The sequence below is a fragment of the Myotis myotis genome, unplaced genomic scaffold (assembly GCF_014108235.1).
Source record: "Myotis myotis isolate mMyoMyo1 unplaced genomic scaffold, mMyoMyo1.p scaffold_m19_p_5, whole genome shotgun sequence".
In the NCBI taxonomy this organism is placed as follows: domain Eukaryota; kingdom Metazoa; phylum Chordata; class Mammalia; order Chiroptera; family Vespertilionidae; genus Myotis; species Myotis myotis.
This window is the reverse complement of record NW_023416357.1, coordinates 12,530,196-12,549,642: the sequence shown is the minus strand read 5'-3', so window position 1 is coordinate 12,549,642 and position 19,447 is coordinate 12,530,196. Positions and strand designations below refer to the sequence as shown.

The 19,447-nt window shown below is 41.0% G+C and overlaps 1 protein-coding gene across 1 annotated transcript; it reads left to right on the top strand.

Annotated features, from left to right (window-relative positions):
• The first annotated feature begins 3,816 nt into the window (after positions 1-3,816).
• Positions 3,817-4,716, top strand: TAS2R1 (taste 2 receptor member 1). Its single transcript, XM_036309571.1, has one exon. The coding sequence runs from the start codon at positions 3,817-3,819 to the stop codon at positions 4,714-4,716; it is 900 nt and encodes a 299-aa protein (XP_036165464.1).
• The last annotated feature ends 14,731 nt before the right edge of the window (positions 4,717-19,447 follow it).

Sequence of the window (19,447 nt, the reverse complement as noted above, 5' to 3'; positions counted from 1 at the left end):
GTGGAGGGACAAGTGGAGGGGAGTGACCTGAACATTCAAGGCAAAAATTTCAGTACAAAAGATCAACTGCATATTCAAGAGGAGAGAAGCGAATGAATGGATGTGAAGAATGATTAGTCTGAAAGAGTCTGGAGCTTTTTAACCAAAATGTTGTGAATTTTAGATGGAATGAATTCCACAAAGCTTTAACAAGGGCTGAGCTGTGCTCCAGGGTCGAGGCGGCAAGGGTGTCTGTGCTGGCTAGCCCAGGGTGTATATCTCTCTCATTTGAACGACCTATTAATTATACAATAATGTTACTACATGGCATGTTCCTTAAAGCAGGAATTGTTCCCTTGATAATGAAGTGGGAAGACTCACTTGGGAAAGGTATTAAAACTTGGGAAAGGTATTAAAACTTGGGAAAGGTATTAACACTATCGCTCACTTTCATGGTGCCTCTAACCCCAAAGTAAAGGTCCGTGTGCAGACAGACAATTATTATAACATTCTACCTGGTGAAAAGCTTGCCAATGTCAGTCTAACTGCCTGTCGGGGGGGAAAATGCACTTTCTTTTGAGGGGCTGAATGATCTGAATATAAATAAGCAACTCTTTTTGCCTGTCAGTTACCTCAAGAATATGCAGTATTGTCTCTCTTAATGGCTGCTCATTACAGATGAGTGTGAGTAAGCAGATTTAATCAGGGTAATATGGGGTAATCGTCATGTGAATTTCTCCACATCGGGACTTGTTCCATCTGTTCCAAGCCATTTGTCCATGTAAAACTGTCATCATTCTGAGCGGATGACTGACAGATGAGGCCAGACATATATGCTTTGCATCTCAGAGCCAGAAATTCTCTGATGCGTCCCTCTCGCTAAAACCAACTGCTTAAAAGACGCAAAGGGCTTTTCTATTTAGGACCGTTTTTCTCTGTTTGGTTTGTTGAAAAATATTTAGCTAGCTCTCGCTCAGCACAGCATGATGGAGGCTCCTGGGTATTTTGATTGATGTGGTAGAATCTAAGGGGCAGCCTGGATAACATGACCCTGAAGGGCTTTGCACCAGCACTGAAATGCAACTGCCCCTGGGGTCTGAACGGGACATTAGTGTAGCAGCCACACAAGTGCTCCGCTGCTACGGCCAGACACCTCTTATCCCGCCACCCTTCAGTGCAGGAAATACAAGTCTCCGGCGAGTTGGTGGCACTTGTCCAGGAATGGTGTGCCTTCGGCAGCCTTTGTGCATGTGCTCACTGAAGGGATTAGTGATGGAAATTGTTTAATGAAAAAATTGTAGCTTCAGCCTCATGAATTTTTATTTTTTGCTCCATGGGATTTCTGCGTCAGAAGAGCTGTTCTCTGTGAAACCAAGTTCTCTATGAAGAATTGCCCCTACTCCCCAAGCTAGTGCTAACAAAACTTACAATAGAATATTTGAGAACCAAATATCCTCTCAAGATGCTTGAATCCAAAAGACAAGCAGCATGTTAATAAATAGAACTGGACATGGTAATTTCCTTTAATTCTTTGGTGTACTAGGCGTTATCTTTGCTCGTTTGCTGTCAGTACAGAAAGACTATGTCACTATTCTCGACTCAAAATAGAAAATATTTTTTCACTTTTCTGCCTTAGTTTTACCATTATTATTATTATTGCTATTGAAATGCCCAGACCATGCTGAAGGACTTGGAAAGTAAAGGTCTTGGCAACATTGGGGCAACAGGTAAGAGCTAGAGAGACTGGTCTTATGATGTGATGTCTCTGGGAACAGAAAGATAGAAAGCAAAAGCTCTATTTCAAAGTGAATTTGTAATATTTATTTCTCTTTTCCTTTGTTTTGAAAACGCTTATTTAATTAAGTTTGGTTCTAACCAACAAATACCACCATAAGCCAAACACCAAAAGAATGAATGAGTGCTGGGGATGAGAAGAAAGCGTAGGTATGCCTTGGTAGGGCTGAGCCTCGCAGGGCACAGGCTGGTCACCAGCACTTGCCAGCAAAGCGACAGGCACTGATGGAGGCTTGATTGCAAAGCCGAGGAAGTTAGTAGTCACTGCTCTTCTGAGAGTTCTTGACTTCGTTATTTCATAGGTGGATGCCCTTCCATTTTTGCTTTTCCAGCCTGCAGAATGTAAATATACTGAAAGATTTTGGGTATTTTTTATCTCCACCGGAGTGAAAAGAACAATGGTTATCCTGATTGTCATGCTTGACTCTGGACCTTTTGGGTGGAATCCACTCATGAGCTGCCTCCCTTGGTGCCTGCCCACTTGTTCCCTTCAACCCATTGAAGCTGTGACAGGAAGAGCGAAGTGGAGTCCCACAGTGCACTGACATCATGTATTCAGAGAAGAATAACAGAGTAATTCTCCATTCATGTTTTCATACCATTTTCCTTCCAGATTTCTAAAGGTAAGAGTCCTCGTAATTATACTTTATGACACCTCTGGACAAAGTAGTACATATCTATATGCCCCCTTAGGGGATCTTCTGGAAATGTTATGATCTAGTGCTAAGTTGTCAAAGCTTCAATTCCCCCAACATTTAATAAATTCTTTCCCACTTTGTGCTCTGGTGGTGAATTGTCCAAATAACTAATTTAGTTTGATGTCACACTATACACTATTCACATGTTTGCTGTACATTTAAGCTCTAATTGCCTGGAGAACAGAAACTGTGTTCTATTCACCACTCTCCCCCCTCCCCCCTCAGTGTTTAGGACAGTGATGCTTAACTGGGGGTGATTTTGCCACTCAGGGAACATTCGGCAATGTCTGGAAACATTTTTGGTTGTCACACCTGGGGAGGGGGTTATACTATGAGCATCTAGCAGGTAGATGCCAGGGATGCTGGTAGATATCCTACATTGCACAGGTCAGCTAACAGAGAATTACCCAACCCAAATAACAGTGTCGAGGCTGAAAAAACCTGGTTTAACATAAGAAGACCTGGCATAGTATACAAGTTAATAAATGCTAATTTAATTCCCCCAAGATATCCTGTTAGTTATAACAACACATTGCATCATGTATCTTTTATCATTATTTTTCCCCTGGAACAACAAGCTCATATCATTATAGACTCATAGTTTTGAAAAAATAAGCAGGGAAATATTTCAACCCGTGCATTATCCTGCAGATGATTGCTAGTATTAATGGTGCTGAGTGATTCTCTTTGCTGCAAATCACCTTCCTTTCGGCCTTTGGCCTTTCAACTACGCATATTTGTGATGCTTTTTGATGGTCACGTATGTTGTATTATAGAACTGGTTTCAGTTTTAGGTGGTCCTGAATTGCTCCACCATTGCCTATTAGAGAACAACTACTTAGGAGACTTATGTTGCTGAGTGTACTGCATCATGATAACAGAAGTGGTAATTTTAAAAAAAAATCCTATTTTTTTTAAAGAATGCTTCACAGACATAAGTAGAATCTGTAGGCACAATTAAATATTTATGGGACCGATGAAGGATTGAGGAACTTTCGCTGATTATGTAACAGAGGAGCCCTTCTCCCAGCCATGAAGGTGTCTCATTTCCACCATTTGCTTGTGATGATGATGTTGAAAGCTAAGTAGACCTGGAAAATGCAAAAGCTGTCACGAAGAAGCAAATAGTTGCTGGAGTATCTTTTTCTTATTTGACTGCCTTGAGAAAACAGCTATAAACACATGCACGCTGCCTTCCTGCCTCACTGCCTTCCTCGTCAGTGTCATGTCCCCCAAAGGGGTTCTAATTTAGCTGAAGAAAAATAGAAAACTTCACGGATTCCAACTGTCCCAAAATCTATAACTACATCAGTTTTTAAAGTAACTGATTTTTTTTCTTGTCAAAATGTTAAAGTTGTACATTATTGCCCATCTTATTTTTTCAGTGATTCAGTTTCTTGTGGGGGTTCTAGCCAATGGCTTCATTGTGGTTGTCAATGGCACAGACTTGATCAGACGGAGAAAGATGGTGCCCTTCGACCTCCTCCTGTGCTGCCTGGCGACTTTCAGGATTGGTCTCCAGATGGTCATGATCTTCATTAATCTGGCTGTTCTTTCCTTGATTGAATTCTCTCCAGTTCCTGAGAATATTACAATTTTCATGTATGTACATGCATCGGAAGTTTGGTTGGCCACGTGGCTCAGCGTTTTCTACTGTGCCAAGATCGCCAACATCGCTAACCCGCTCTTCTTTTGGTTGAAGTTGAGGATCTCCAAGTTGGTGCCGTGGCTGATTTGTGGGACCTTGACATATTCCTTTCTCACTTCTGTCTTCCACAGAAATCATGCATGGATTATTTCCCAAATATCCTGGTTGGGCTTTTTCTCCCAAAATGCAACAACTCAAATTGAAGACATATCTGCATTACAATTTGCCCTTCTTTTAATTGAGTTCATATTGCCTTTATTTATCTTCCTTATCTCTGCTCTTCTCTTGATATTTTCCCTGGGGAGGCACACCCAGCAGATGAGGAGCACTGAGATGGGCACCAGGAACCCTGGCATGAGTGTCTACATCAGCGCACTCCTATCCATCCTGTCCTTCCTGATCCTCTACCTCTCCCAGTACATGATGGCTGCATTAGGTTTTTCTGAAATTTTCAAGATCAAAAACTCCATCACTCTGTTCTGCATCTTGCTGTTTGGTTCATACCCCTCTGTACACTCTGTTATCTTAATTTTAGGAAATCCTAAGCTGAAACAAAATGCGAAGAAGTTCTTCCTCTACAGTAAGTGCTGTCAGTGAGAGAGGACTTTGACCCATTCAAGGAACCCGATGCTTCATGGGTTAACAGTCAAACAAGTCAGTCATAAATACACAAAACATCATCGGAAGACTGTTAAACCTGAGGCATTTTATGGATTTGCTGCTTTTTCAAAGGGTTAAATTGATTTTCAAAGCATAACACATGTTAGTGGATTATGTTAATGTCAATATGATTGTTGATATCATAATAATGTCCTGCAAAATGTTAATTAGGGAAGACTGGGTAGGTGGTACAGGGATCTTTCTGTGTTATTTCAACAATTGTCTCAAAATGAAAAGTTTAAAGAAAAAGAAAAACACATTTGAACTTGTGATGTCAAAAGAATGCACAAATGCTGGAGGTCCCCTGTGTGTCTGATGCGTAGTCTTAGATGATTATCCTGAACAAAAAGGCTTACTGCTCATCTCTTGTTTACCTGTACATCATTTCTGTTGTTTGTTAGTTACAGAGAATGGAACCATTCTTCCACAGCAGATCAGAGATGAAGCCGGGGACAGGCTGGCCTTTTAGGTCTTTATAAACAAGTTCATCTACTCCATGCTGCTGAGAGCCTAGATGCTATGGTGACATGTCCCATCAACCAATAAAAAGACAGACAGATGGAGGTGGAAGAGGAATGCAGGCCGAGTCCTCATTTTCCATTTCCCCCCATTGGGCACACAGAACAGACAATAACTTGCAAAGATTTTCATTTTTCCCTTGTGAACTCAGCTTTGAGACCCTTTCAACTGAGGGTGGCAATTTGGAACTCCTGTCATGTTACACGTCTTCCCAATGAAGCAACATCAGTAGGTGGGTGGGCTGGGGGTGTCTCCATCTGCTTGAAGTCACAAATGCATTTTCTATTTGATGATTTTGGATGCTAAGACATATATATTTCCAAAACAGCTTCAGAACCCTTTTGTTTCCAGTAAAGTAAAAAAAAAAAAAAAAAAATGTTCCTCAGCTTGGCTATAAATCGTAGTTCATGTGAATGATAAAAAGTGTGTTTAGTTTGGATTTGCCAATCACCAACAATGTGGGTTCAAATACCAACCAGTTTACTAGCCCAAGATATGCAGGCCTGCTTGTACTAAGCTAGCAGAGGTCTTTGCCTCTGAAGATGCGGGGAAGTACTTATCTTCTTGGGTCTGGGAATTAAGCTCTGAAGCTGATCTTCCTGATCCCACAGGTCTCATACTTCATTCCTCAAGGGGCAAAATAACAACCTCCATCTTCCTGCTATTTCCTTTTCCCATGGCCCCTAGGCGGGAAGGTTTATAGCTAATTGTGTACCCAGGCAGCCATCTCTAGCAAGAGCTATTGGGTCCTGGAGGTGATTACTGCTGCTGCTTTGAGAAGGGACAGTGAGGAATCATATTTATTTCTGCACATCTCAGATTCAGATGCCTGCTCCTTGAGTCATGGTATGTCAACCTGCAGGTGGATAGATTGAGAGTGGGAGCAACTTCCAAAACTTCAGGAAGAAGCGTATACAACTCTCATGTGAGTTTTTTTCTAAGGCACTGAATTCTGGTTCAATTTCACGTAACTCCTGCTTCAGTGATGTTGGTTAATGAAATAAATATTGAAGTATGACTGTTTGTACACTTAAAAGTTACCAAGAGGTATAAAAAAGAGAATTCATGCTAAAAGCAACCTATTTTGGAAACATTTTCATAGTCTCCTTTCTTAGAAATATATTTCTCCCAGAAATCTTGCCTATCTATCGCATTGACGGTTATTGTAAGGATGCTAATTGCTCCCTGGTAGAAGCAAAGCAGACTCTCTGGAGCCACCCTTATCTGGACTCCTGAGCCCTGACAGATTGTTTGGTCCTGCTCATCTAGCATGGGGTTAGCCTCTGAAGTGGTGCGGCATCTCCCTTATCCCATCCTGCATTTTTAGAGATGGACTGAACACTGTGGTCCCTGGGAGCCTTGGCTTTAGGATCACAGGCCTGTGGGTCAGGCCAGAGGGCTGCTGACTACAGGAGGTGATGCTGTCCATGCGTCCCCCGCTTCCTGTGGCTCCCTGAGGAGATCCATCACCATGGTCAGTCAAAGGCAAAGGAAGATGGGCTCCAAGGCAGGCTCTTAGTGGATGAAAGCTTTCAGATAGGGTTCCAGAAGCAGCCCCAAACCAGAGGACTAGTGTTGCCACCTTGTGCCCCACTCTCCATCTGACTCCTTCAGTGCCCAGGCTCCAGGGATTCTCTATGGTTTCCAGTGACTAAAAATGGTGACTGCAACTGAGAACGCTAATCTATGTGCTCGTAGAAAGAGATTTTTAAAAACATAAATGAGGCAGCAATTTGAGTATTAAAAAAAATGTTTTAAAAGTCTTGTGAATTACAAATACCTTTTAAATTCTCAGTCACTCATTAAAATATAATAAAAGCTTGCTGACAGAATAATCTGTACTTGAAAGTGGTAGGAAAACATGAGTGTTTCATGTCTACTCGTCTTCTTCAGGCTGATACCACCCATTCTAGATACTTCAGAAAGGTCAATATTATGCCTTTTGTATGCTGAAGTATAGTCAGACTTGTCACACTATGAATATTCTAATGTTGGGCCTGGGAAATATGGTTTCCATAATTTTGCCCATGTAGACCCAGTACATCTCTTTGGGTGAGAAGCGAGATAGGTAGTCAGAAATATCTGAGAGAGAACAAAACTAGGCAGATCATCCAAATTGACTTTGGCGATCAGTGGAATAACAGATGTTGCAGACAGATGGCACCCATATTGGAGAAAAGTCCAAATGATAGGGTCAGGGAGCTCCACATGTTATAAAGAGGGTCTTGTTAAGTAATGAGTTCAGAATTAGATCAGAGATAATATTAACTCAAACTTAGTATCGGTGGTATATTCTTTTTTAAAAAATTATTCTTTTGCCACCAAAGCATTATAGACTGTCATGTGAGGCCTTTATGCCAGGCGAAAGGGTAGATACTGAGAAAATCTGCCTCAGTGAGTCGAAAACATTAAGCTTTTAGGGAGAATCAACATAAATTCAGCTCGTGGGCATTTGTCTCACTGCATTTTTATAGAAAGCTAGCATCTCTTTCTCCTTGATAACTTAAACCATCTGAGCACCCCATACCTTTGCAGGATTAAATAATGATTGTTTTTAAGATGTGATGTAAACATTTGGCTTTATATCTGACATCTGGATCTACTTAATCATTTTGGCTGGGGGTTAGAAGTTGGTGATTTTACCCTATAATTTAAAACATATTCAAATCAATGAAGTGTGGGTTTCCTTTTTTCTTTGGGGTGTTTTGTTTCTATTTTAAACATTTCTCTGCAAGATCATCAACATAATATTAAAATATCAACTCAAATCTCTGAAAACATGTTTGTTTTTAAAATGATGACTGGAAATTTATTTTGTTTAGACCTCAACATTATTAAGAAAAAGATACATTGTGACTCTGTCCCATTTTTGAAGTTGAAATGCATGTTCTTAAATGAAATCTTTAGCTTCTATTAGCTGAACTCTCTTCCTCCTATGGAGTTGCATAAGTGATTCACTATAAGCATGTGCTGATGCAAAGCTGGGTAGAGTTTGAATTTGGGAGTATCTGTGGTCCCCATAGCTGGATTGGACTCAGCACTTAGTAAGCACTCTGAATGACCTATATTCCAGAATGACTAAGGTAACTTCAAATTCTTTTGAAGATAGGCAAGTTGAAAAGAATTTTGAAGACAAGTTAAGTGGCTAACAATGGGATGGGATAGGATTATAGTACTAAATGTGTGGAATGCCTTCTGGCCATAAACCCACTCATTTGGACAGCAGATGCTGTACTTAGGATTATAAATTAATATGTTTTACTTCATTTGAAACCATGGTTAGTTGGCTTCCAGAAAACATTGACCAGATATGGTCAGGAAACTCAGTTTCATAAGAAATATTCACCATTATTTTTCTGTTACTTTAAATTCTTGAAAGACTGATTGTGACTTTGATCATAGAGGCATAATATTCTCTTTTTTTTTTTTTGCCTTTTTTCAATTACAGTATACATTCAATATTATTTTGTATTTGTTTCAGGCATATAGCATAGTGGTTAGACAATCATATACTTCACATAGTGTTCCCCCGATATTTCCAGTACCCATCTGGCACCGCACATAGTTATTAAAATATTATTAACTATATTCCCTATGCTGTGCTTTACATCCCTGTGACTATTGTGTAACTTCCAATTTGTACTTCTTTATCACTTTACCTTTTTCACGTTGTCCCCTAATCCCCCTCCTCTCTGGCAACCATCAGTCTGTTCTCTGTATCTATGAGCCTATTTCTGTTTTGTCTGTGCATTTATATTGTTCTTTAGATTCTGCATATAAGTGAAATCATATGGCATTTGTCTTTCTCTGACTGACTTATTTCCAATAGCATAATACCCTCTAGTTCCATCCATGCTGTCACAAATGGTAAGATTTCATCCTTTTTTATGGCCAAGTAATTTTCCATTGTATATATATATCAGCACTTTTTTTTTTTTTATCCACTTGTGTATTGATGGGCTAGCTGCCTAAGTTGATTGTGTAGGACCTGCCCACCAGGTTAGTGGTGGTCCCTGCCTCTTCATAAACTTTTTCCTTCATCACTCAGGTCTTTCTATGTAGAGGTCAACATTTTCCTTCTTGAATTAAACTGGGAGAAAATTTAAAATGTAACATGGAGGAGACCATTTCTCAGCTTCAACACTATTGCCATTCGGTGCTGGGTAACCCATCAGAGGTGACAGAGGTCATCCTTTGCCTTGCAGGATATGTAGCAGCACCTCTGGCCTCCACTATTAGATGCCAGAAGCACCCCCACTCCCTAGACATTGCTAATGTCCCTGGGGGCAAAAATCTCCCTTGGGTGAGAACAACTCTGCCAGAGGAAGGCATTTTTATTTATTTATTTATTTAGTACTAATAAATACATAGATTAACATTTTATAATTTAAAACTAAACTGTGACGGTTGTATTAACTATACAATTAAATAATAGAGCATCGAGTTTCCGTAAATATTACCTTCCAGATAAAACTATGGTGTCATTGGAACCAGATTCAAACTCAGTCCATTTTGGAAACTTCCTTTCAGAAAGTTTTCCCATGACACATCCTTCCTTGCTTCCTTTCAAACTACTGTTTATTTTATGTAAGAAACAGCGGCTGTACCCCAAAGTGAGGGCATAGAATCATACTGTCTCTGTACCTGTGTTCTGGGAGTGTTGTAGGGTTAATGAATTTATGGGTACAAAACTCAGTGCACTGGAGGAGAAATCACAAGAGAAGAGCAAAGTGTTATGTGGACTAAGAGGTCCACATAGCTTAACAGGCTCTTCCTTTTATTGTGGTTCTGCTTAAGGAGGAGACTGTTTCTAAAGTGCAGACGACACCATCGATGCTCTGAGTGGGTCTTAGGGGGCAGAGGAGGACGGCAAGACAGGAAGCTCCTCTACTATACTGTCTATGTCTATATTGGAGTTCCCTGGGGGTGCAGCCGATCTTCTGTAAGGGTGTCTCCAGCACCAGTGTCCATCATTTCTTTAGGCACATGGGGACAGAGGTCAAGCCAAGCAGCGAGGTCTGTGCCCATAGCAGTGTCATTTTCCTTCATCTCATTTCTGAGATGCCAGGTATGGCCACTGTCAGAGCTGGGGACAGCCCTACCCCCTGCATAGTTCCACACTGAAGCTTAGGAACTATGTCTTCTCTGATGGAGCCTGTGGAGACCTCCCTGTAAACAGGGCCATGAGGTAATTTCTGAGACCCAGTAGGAGGAGAGTATAAAGAGGAGTGTTAGTGTAACGAGCAGCACGTGTACAATGAGGCGTGCTGGTGTTGTTTTTAACTATTTTCTCACCAGACTGCTGGTGGGACTAAGACAGCCAGCTGGTTAAAATGTAAATATACCAACAGAAAGATAAATGGGATAGAATTTGTGCTGAGGGAGGTCTTTCTGAGCAAAACACTACAGTAAAAAATTCACAGGTCTGATGACATCAATATTTAAAATATCCCTACAGGGAAAATCTCAATGATGATCACCAGAATATTGAGGAACTGTCACAATATATGTAACAGAATTAATATGAACATAATAAGAATTCTCAAAAGCAACGAGAAAAAGACAAGCCTGGTCAATAGAGCAGGCCAAAGATATGAAGGAGGCAATTCAATAAAGGCCAGAAAATACATGGAATTTTAGTAACCCAAATGTAAACTGGGACCACAGTGGGGTAGTGCCATAGTTTAGCTGGCAGGTAAACAAAAATGGAAAAGAATGCAGTCGTCAGTCTGGCCATTGTGGAGTGTGGTGGGGGTGGGGGTGGGGGTTGTTATCAATACAGCATTAGAGAGAACTGTTGGCCAATAGACCCAGAGATTTGAAAGTCTGAATACTTTGATCTAGCAATTCCACATCTAAGTACATAGTATCCTATATAATAAAAGGGTAATATGCAAATTGTCCCCACGGGCAGGAGTTTGCCCAATCGGGAGTTAGATGTGCTTTGACCACCAAGGGGTGGCATGGAACATGGTGGGCGTCTGTGATGCAACTCTGGCAGCGGGCAGCAGTGGAGGTGCTGCTGGCCCAAATGGGCCCCGACAAGAGTGGGATGGTGCTAGGCAGCTGCAAGGGACCTTACCCATGTATGAATTTCATGCACTGGGCTCTAGTCAAGAAATAATGTGATAAGGAATTTAGTCAATAATACTGCAATAAGTTTATATGGTGACAGATGATTACTAGAATTAGTGGGGTGATCACATTATAAGGTATAAAAAGGTCAAATCGCTATATTGTATACCTGAAACTAATATAACCAATACAAGAATGTATACCAACTATACTTAAAAAAGTAAATTGAAAATAAATAATTAAAATTTTTAAAAAAATAAGAAAAGAAAAAGTGAGGTAAGTGCCCCAAATGAAAATTGAGAAAGCTTCCTTACATGTTTTTTTTTTTTTTTTAAAGGCAAATATGTGAAAAACCCTAAGTGACTAGGAGAGTGTTTAAATAAAAACCATATGTGAACCATATAATGGAATGAACTCCTGCATGTATCAAAAATATTTATGTTGACCTATGTCTATGGACTTGAGGATGTTTATAAAATAATAAATGGAAAAAAAGATTGGAAGGTAATATATTATTTTATTTATATAAAAATGCATATGTATATTAATACATAAATATATAGAAAATTTGGAACTATATATACCAAAATATTAACAGTCACTATCTCTAGATTTTCAAATTAGAGTGATTTCATTTCCTCTTTTGTAATCTTTATTTTCTAATATTCTTATAAGCAACAGGAATTATGTGTGTAGCAAACTAATAATAAAAGCAAAAACATACAAATAACTAGAGACCCTCTGACTCTGGCCTGGCCTTGTTGCAACCTGTTCCAGTTCTCAGAACCTGTTCTGCCTCCTCCCTTCTGCCTGACCTTCAAAGCTGGGCATTGGTCTGAATCCTCCAGACGCTCATGCAACTCTCTTTCTCTCTCACATTTATCAGGGTGCACACACCTCTACATTCACTCCTGTTCCCCGAGGGATCCAGATCCTTCAGGCTCTTAGTGCCTCCCCAGGAACAAGTTCCCAGAAGCAGCATTGAAAGCAAAGGAGGCCTATGGTACACCTGTGGCTATTGTAAAGTACGTAATATTTCTCCTGCACAAAATCCTTCAGTGTTTTGCTTTCATATTCAGAATAAAGGCCATACTCTCCCTGCAATTTATGAGATACCATGGAATCTGAACCCACTCCAAATTCCTTCTCTTTCCCTTTCTTTTTCTTTCTTTGTCTACATAGAACACAATGTCCTCCGTGCTGTTCCTAGTTCACATACCAAGTTCTCTTCCACCCCAGGGCCTTTGCACTTCCTTCCCTTTGCCCAGATAATGCACAGTCTAGCTCTCTCCCTTATTTATTAAGTCTCTGCTCAAATGTCACCTCCATGAAGAAGCCTTTCCCAATATCCCACCCAAAATAGAACCTTCGCCCATCATTCCATATCCCCTACTCCACCTTTACTTTTCCTCATAGCACCTCAATCATCTCCTGGCAATTAATGATGCATTTAGCTGTTCATTTGTATATGACCTGTCCCCAACTAGAACAAAAGCTCCGGGAGGTTGAGGGGAGGGGTGTTGGCTTGTTCTGTGCTATATCCACAGTTCCTAAAAGAATATCTGATCTGTATTGGTGGAAAGAAAGAGTAGGAATTAATGAACTAGAAGACAAAGAAACAAAATCAACAAGAGCAAATGCTGTTTTTTAGAAAAATATTCTAAAATAAACTGACAAGGCTGATTAAATAAAAAAGAGGAAGACACAAATTATATTAGTGGCAACAAAGGAGGCAAAACAGATAAACGTTTTTTAGAAAGTAAGAACTGCCCTGATCAACTTTATAGCAATAAATTGGGAGATTCCACTGAGGCAGGGGTGCTGCCCTGCCCTGCCCTGAAACCCCACCGCCACCCCCCTGGCCTCTGCAAGCCGTGGGCCAGGCACAACCCAGGCATCACGGGGTTTGAAGCTACACAGACTAGATAATGACAAGAAAAAAATCACACAAATGTTCATACTAAAAAGCTGACAAATATGGCAAACATCATAAAATCCAGAAAAATAACAGGAAATCTTTAGCAGTGGCAGCAACCTCTGTAATACTCATTTCTCTGGCTCCCCCCACCCATACTCTTACATTGCCTTTTCCTATGACAATAATTTGTAATATCGTTTTCTGTAGAGAGAATAGAAAGCTAATTCCATCTTCCCTTGCAAGGTTGACAGAATTTGTTTCCTGTTATGAATGGTTTAGAAAAGCTGCTTTTAGTGCCACCTCTGGGAATTGGTAGAACCACAACGGTGACTTTCTGTGGAGTGTCTTGCTCCGCGGGTCCTCCTAGCAGGACTGGAGAGGGGTGCAGAGTCAAGGGAAGCCCTCAGAGGCCTTGGTTTTTCCTGGGGATGGTGGTGCAGGTCAGGCCAAGCCCTCAGAGGCTTGAAAGCCTTCCTCCCTCTCTCTCTCTGGACATGGCCTCCCTAGCCCTGCCTGAGTGGCAGGTTATTTCCTCCCCCCACGTCTGTTCCCATGGTCTTCTTCAGCTCTTTGAACATACTGAATAGCTTATTCAAAGTCTCTGTCCAGTAAGTCCAATGTCAGGTTTTTCCATAATTTTTTTAAAAAATCAGACCTTGAAAGTAATATAATGTGGTAACTCTGAAAATTAGATTTTTTCCCCCCACCCCCGTTCCCTAGTTTGTTTTCCTTGTTGCTTGTTGTAGTTGCTGTGTTTTTTGCTTGTTTGTTCGTTTGTTTTGTGATTGCTGAAATAACCTACCAAGCTGGTATGTTTTTCATCTGTGGCCAGTAAAGTCTCTACTCATTTAGGTTAGTGGTCAGCTAATTAGCGACCAAAGCTTCCAGCCTCAAGGACTGCCCCTTCTCTACACCTCTTCTTCAGCAGGAACTCACCTCTTTCCCTCCAAGAGCCCCTTTTCCATCTGAGAAAAGAAAGGGAAATAAGTTTTTCCTTTTATAAACACAGGAAAATGATGTTCTCACTGGTGCTCTCCTGCACATCTATATTATTTACACTCCGAGGGATCCATGGTTAGACTTATATTTATCGCTAGGTAAACTGAAGGTAGTTTTCATCCTAATTTGCAGCCAATGCTTTCATTGCCTTAAAAAGTTGCACTTTGAAGAACCCTACAGATAGCACTGCCGATAAACACCAAATGGAGTGCCGTGTAATTGAAAACTAGAGTCCAGATTCTAAAGGCTGGAGCTGGGAGGCTGGTGACCAGCTTTCCTGGCCTAAGGGCCCAACAACAAGGTTTATTCCTGTCTGGGGCTTATTCCTGTCTGGGGGCACCACGCTGCTGCGCTTGACCTTCCCTGACCCTCTGCTCCTCTGCAGTTCCTCTGTTTGGTGTTAAGATTCCCCACAGTCGCTGGCCCAGCAACGATTGTGTTTGGAGATGTGAACAAAGCAGAGCTGAATAGGCTCGTACTGAGGAGGAAAAGAGAGTGTCCGGGTCGGAGCCACCTGCCTTTCCTTAGCATCAAAACAAAACAAAAACAAGCTCTTGGTCTTAGTGAATGTGCGTCCATTCTTTGTCTTCCCGGTTCATGCTGAGCTGATTGCTAATCTTTAGCATTGGGACAAATGTGTCCAGTTGCTGTGTATTGGGCTTTAATTATAATAAAGAATGTTTATTGGGTTTATCTTGAACAAAATGGTGCACTTAATGGCAACTTTAAGAATATTTTTATGCAGCAAAACTTTCTATTTGAAATATAAATGTATGGCCTCAAAAGGAAATTTTTTTTGTAAAGGTTATAGAAATGGCAAAGTATGCTAATTTCTTTCTTTTTTGTTCTCCAGCCATTCACGGGCTTCCCTTCCCCACCCACACTTATTGAAGACGAGGCCTTGCCTACTGGCATGCTGGTCTACCTCCCCAGGCAAGAGCTTAGGAACCACCAGGAGCCAACAAAGGCACCAGGAAGTCACAGGTATGCTTGTCATTAAGTCATATTTCTTGAGCTTCCAGAATGGGAAAAGCTCTGAGCCAAGGCAGATAGAAGCTAAATGAATGGAAAACCTGCAGAGACACACAGTGGAGGCAAATTAATCTGCTGGCCAAGAACACAAGCTAATAATTGCTTCTTCTCCATGTTTTCTACAATTTTTCAAGAAGAAACAGTACAAATATGATGGTAGCAGAAAAATATTTTTCTCACATTATAGATGAGAATCTGTTTCAATGAACTTATCTGGAGAATTTGAGAACTCCGATGTTTGAAAGTAGGAATGATAGACTAGCTAATATTTTTTTTCAGTTCTCCAGGATTATGTAATATTTCTTTGAATGAATCAGAACAGGACAGTGTTAGAGAGTCAGCCAGACATTGCTGATTAACTTTTGTCAGGTATTTCTTTAAATTAAGGAGCTTGATATTTGATGAGAGCAAATAAGCATTGACTGTCCTACAGAAAACACCAGAAATAAGTCTTGAACTTATTTTTATTCACTTAAGAAATAAAGCATAGATTTGTCTTTATTCAGTAATTGAGAGAAATTGCATTCTGATAGATGCACTGGTCCTCCATTTAATATATGCTGTACCAACAATAACTGAGCAGAAAACCAGAATTAGAAAGCAGACACTGGACAACAGTATTCATTCCTCACAAGGCATCTACCTGGTCCCTAACTAAGGTAAAACACTACCTGAGAAGCCTGGCTGGTGTGGTTCGGTGGTTGAGCATTGACCTGTGAACCAGGAGGTCACAGTTCAATTCCCTGTCAGGGCACATGCCCGGGTTGCAGGCAAGATCCCCAGTACGGGGTGTGCAAAAGGCAGCTGATCAATGATTCTCTCTCATCATTGATGTTTCTATCTCTCTCTAGAATAGGATGACTTGTTTCTATCCTGTGGGAACTGGCCAACTTTCTGGGATGCTGCTGCTCAAGTGAGAGATGACCCCCTGGTGACTCAGGAGGCAGAGACAGCAGGAGGGCCTGGGAGTGGCTGCCCAAAAGCACACTGGCCTTTTCAAGAGGCCTGTGCCCTGTGGAGACTTTTTTCTCCACACAACAAAGAAAAAAAAAGTTTGTTCTTTGTTGCAGTGCAAATACCTATAGGATTTTAATGTTCCCTGAGAAACATTAAGAATTGGGAGAATAAATTTGAATACCAATTTAAAGTACAGCTCAGTTCTGTGTATTTGCTAAATAAGGGAGAAGGTGGCCAGGGGAGAAGAACTAAAATGGAAAATGAGAACGAGAGAGAAGAGGAAGCTCAAAGGGAAAAAGCGGGAATTCAGTGGAAGGAGAATAGAAAAAGGCATGTCTTCACTCGTTCAGGCTGCTGTAACAAAAATACCACCAACTGGGTGGCTATAACAGCAAACATTGATTTCTCACAGTTCGAAGTCTGGAAGTCCAAGATCAAGGTGCTGGCAGATTCACTGTCTGGTGTAGTTTCATGGCTCATAAAAGGCCAACTTCTCTCTGTGTCCTCACATGGTTTAAAGGTGAAGGGAGCTCTCTGGGGTCTCTTTTTCAGGGCACTAATCCCATTCATGGGGGCTCCACCCTTAGAACACAATCACCTCCCAAAGGCTCCACCTTCTAATATCATCACTTTAGGGATTAAGTATTAATAAATGAATTTGAGGGGCACAAACAGTCTAGAGCAAGGCACAGAGGCAACAGTGAAGAGGAGGAAAGGAGAGGAAAGACTAAATGCAGAGATGCCGGCAGCAGCAAGGGGAGCAGGGTCACGAAAAAGGGGGGCAGCATAAGACAAAAAACATAGAGAGAGGTTAGTGAAAACTGTAGTCTCAGGTCCCCATTGTCTTTGGAGTAGGTTATGGCATGTGGTCATTAAGCACACTAATGGTGAGTTATTCATCCTGCAGGCAGGTCTGAGGTGCCCATTCTTTGTCAGGTGGAGTTCTGGGTGCTGAGATATAGCTGTGAGGCCCATGCCCTGTGAGGTCAGAGACTTAGAAACAATGCTTTTGCCACTGGGAGCCATGATTTGTGTTCATTATAAAATTCTGGTGCTTACATTTTAAATAAGGATTCTTTCACCACAGATTTCTTGTCTTTGCATTCTTAGGAATGATTAAGGGTTTAAGGTGGTAGTTTGGGACATTAGAGAAGTCTAAATTTTTGGTAAAGATTAAAAGGCTGCTTTTATATTTGAAAGCAGCTAGATAGGTTTGTGATTTGATAAGGGGTTTGCACAGAGGGGCAGGGTGGGGGCAGTGAGGAGAAGAATGGAATTATTTCATGAACCTAAAGGTTACATTTTGGAACGGCATTGTCTTGGTCCTTTTCTTTTTTCTCTAAAAGTGATATCCAGATTTCTTCTTAGTCCAGTTTAGTCTTAGAAAGCAGAGTTCTTGGCATTATTATCGAGGGAATGAAGAGAACCTTCAGGTTAAATAAAGAAGTAAAACTCAGTCCTTGCTTTCACAACTGCTCTTGTCATATTTATGATGGATGAGATGGCTAGTGAGTTCAGCAAGATAAGGAGAGGATGAAGGCAGCTTGTTTCTTTAGATCAAACTGTGCCTTGTGTCCGGTGCTCTGGGTGTGTCCTCTTGGCCTGGTGTAGAACCTGGGTGATGGGTCCAGGGGGAGTGGGATTGCATCTTCCCAGAGGTGCCCCAGGTGGAGCATGGGGCAGGACCTGGGCAATGAGTGGGATTCCAAAAGGAAACTCCCTATGATTTCCTGTCCCTATGCTTGAGAAATTATGTCGATAATTATGTTAAAAAATACTGTTTAATAAAGTCATTTGGGAACAGATATTCATCTTCCACACAAAGTGAGATTTCTTTGAACTCTTAGACATGTCCAATTTTCCAGAAAAATTCTGGAACTAGATGATTGCACAACAATGTGAATATACTTAATGCCACTAAATTGAACACTTAAAAAGGGTCACGCCCTAGCTGGTTTGTCTCAATGGATAGCACATCGGCCTGCGGACTGAAGGATCCGGTTCCATTCTGGTCAAGGGCACATGCCCAGGTTGCAGGCTCCATCCCTAGTAGGGGGCATGCAGGAGGCAGCCGATCAATGACTCTCTCTCATCATTGATGTTTCTGTCTCTCCCTCCCCCTTCCTCTCTGAAAGCAATATAATTTTAATAAATAAATAAAAAGGGTCACGATGGCTTGGCCAGTGTGGCTCAGTGGTTGAGAGTTGATCTATGAACCAGGAGGTCACAGTTTGATTCCCTCTCAGGGCACATGCCCAGGTTGTGGGCTCGATCCCCAGTAAGGGACGTGCAAGAGGCAGCTGATCAATTATTCTTTCTCATCATTGATGTTTTTGTCCCTCTCTTCCTCTCTCTGAAATAATAAAAACATTTTTTTAAAGGGTCCAAATGGTCAGTTCTGTGTTATCTATATTTTACCAGAAATATTTTTTAGGTGGTCAATTTTTTTATGAAACAAGTTGCAGCAATAATTAGGCATCAGAGGTGGGCAAAGAGGGGGGAAATAGGAGACATTTGTGATAATGTCAACAATTAAAAATAAATAATTAGGCATCAATATAATAATACCTTTGTTTTTAAATCCATGGAGAAATTTCACCAAGTAGGCTCATATTTTAGTATGATTCGCTAATGAGGAAAATTCAAAATGGGAACAAATGTCTTAGCAGAATCATAGCTTCTGAGTTTTTCTGATGCAAGAGTAAAATTGGGCGGGGAAAAAAAGAAACAAAAATTAGCAAGAAAAATCCAGAGCTCACCATTATATCAGGGACTAAGAAACAAGGAACTGGGTTCCTAGGAGATAAATTGCACCATTTGGCTTATAATCACTTTGTTTGGGAAACACTACATTCAGAGGGAATGGTATCTAGTAGGAAAAACATCCTTTTAATCTTATCAGAACCAGCTCTGCACCTGGAGTTTGGAGCCAGCTTCCTCTTCCTTCATTAGAGGCTCAGTTTCAAAGCCTGAGAGGACTGTTTGAGGAGAAGCAAAGCTACATACAATGATTCCTCTCCCTTTGCAGATGGAGCTGTGTGAGTCTGGAGAGGCAGCTCTCAGATCCCCAGGCAAAATGAGGGTTTCTAGAAAATTCAGAAACTTACTCTGTTTTTTAAAATTTATCTTTATTGTTGAAAGTATTACAGATGTCCACTACCCCCCACC

What these genes read in the sequence shown, in the direction of transcription:
- TAS2R1 (XM_036309571.1), top strand. Translation starts at nt 3,817, where the DNA reads ATGTTAAAGTTGTACATTATTGCCCATCTTATTTTTTCAGTGATTCAG.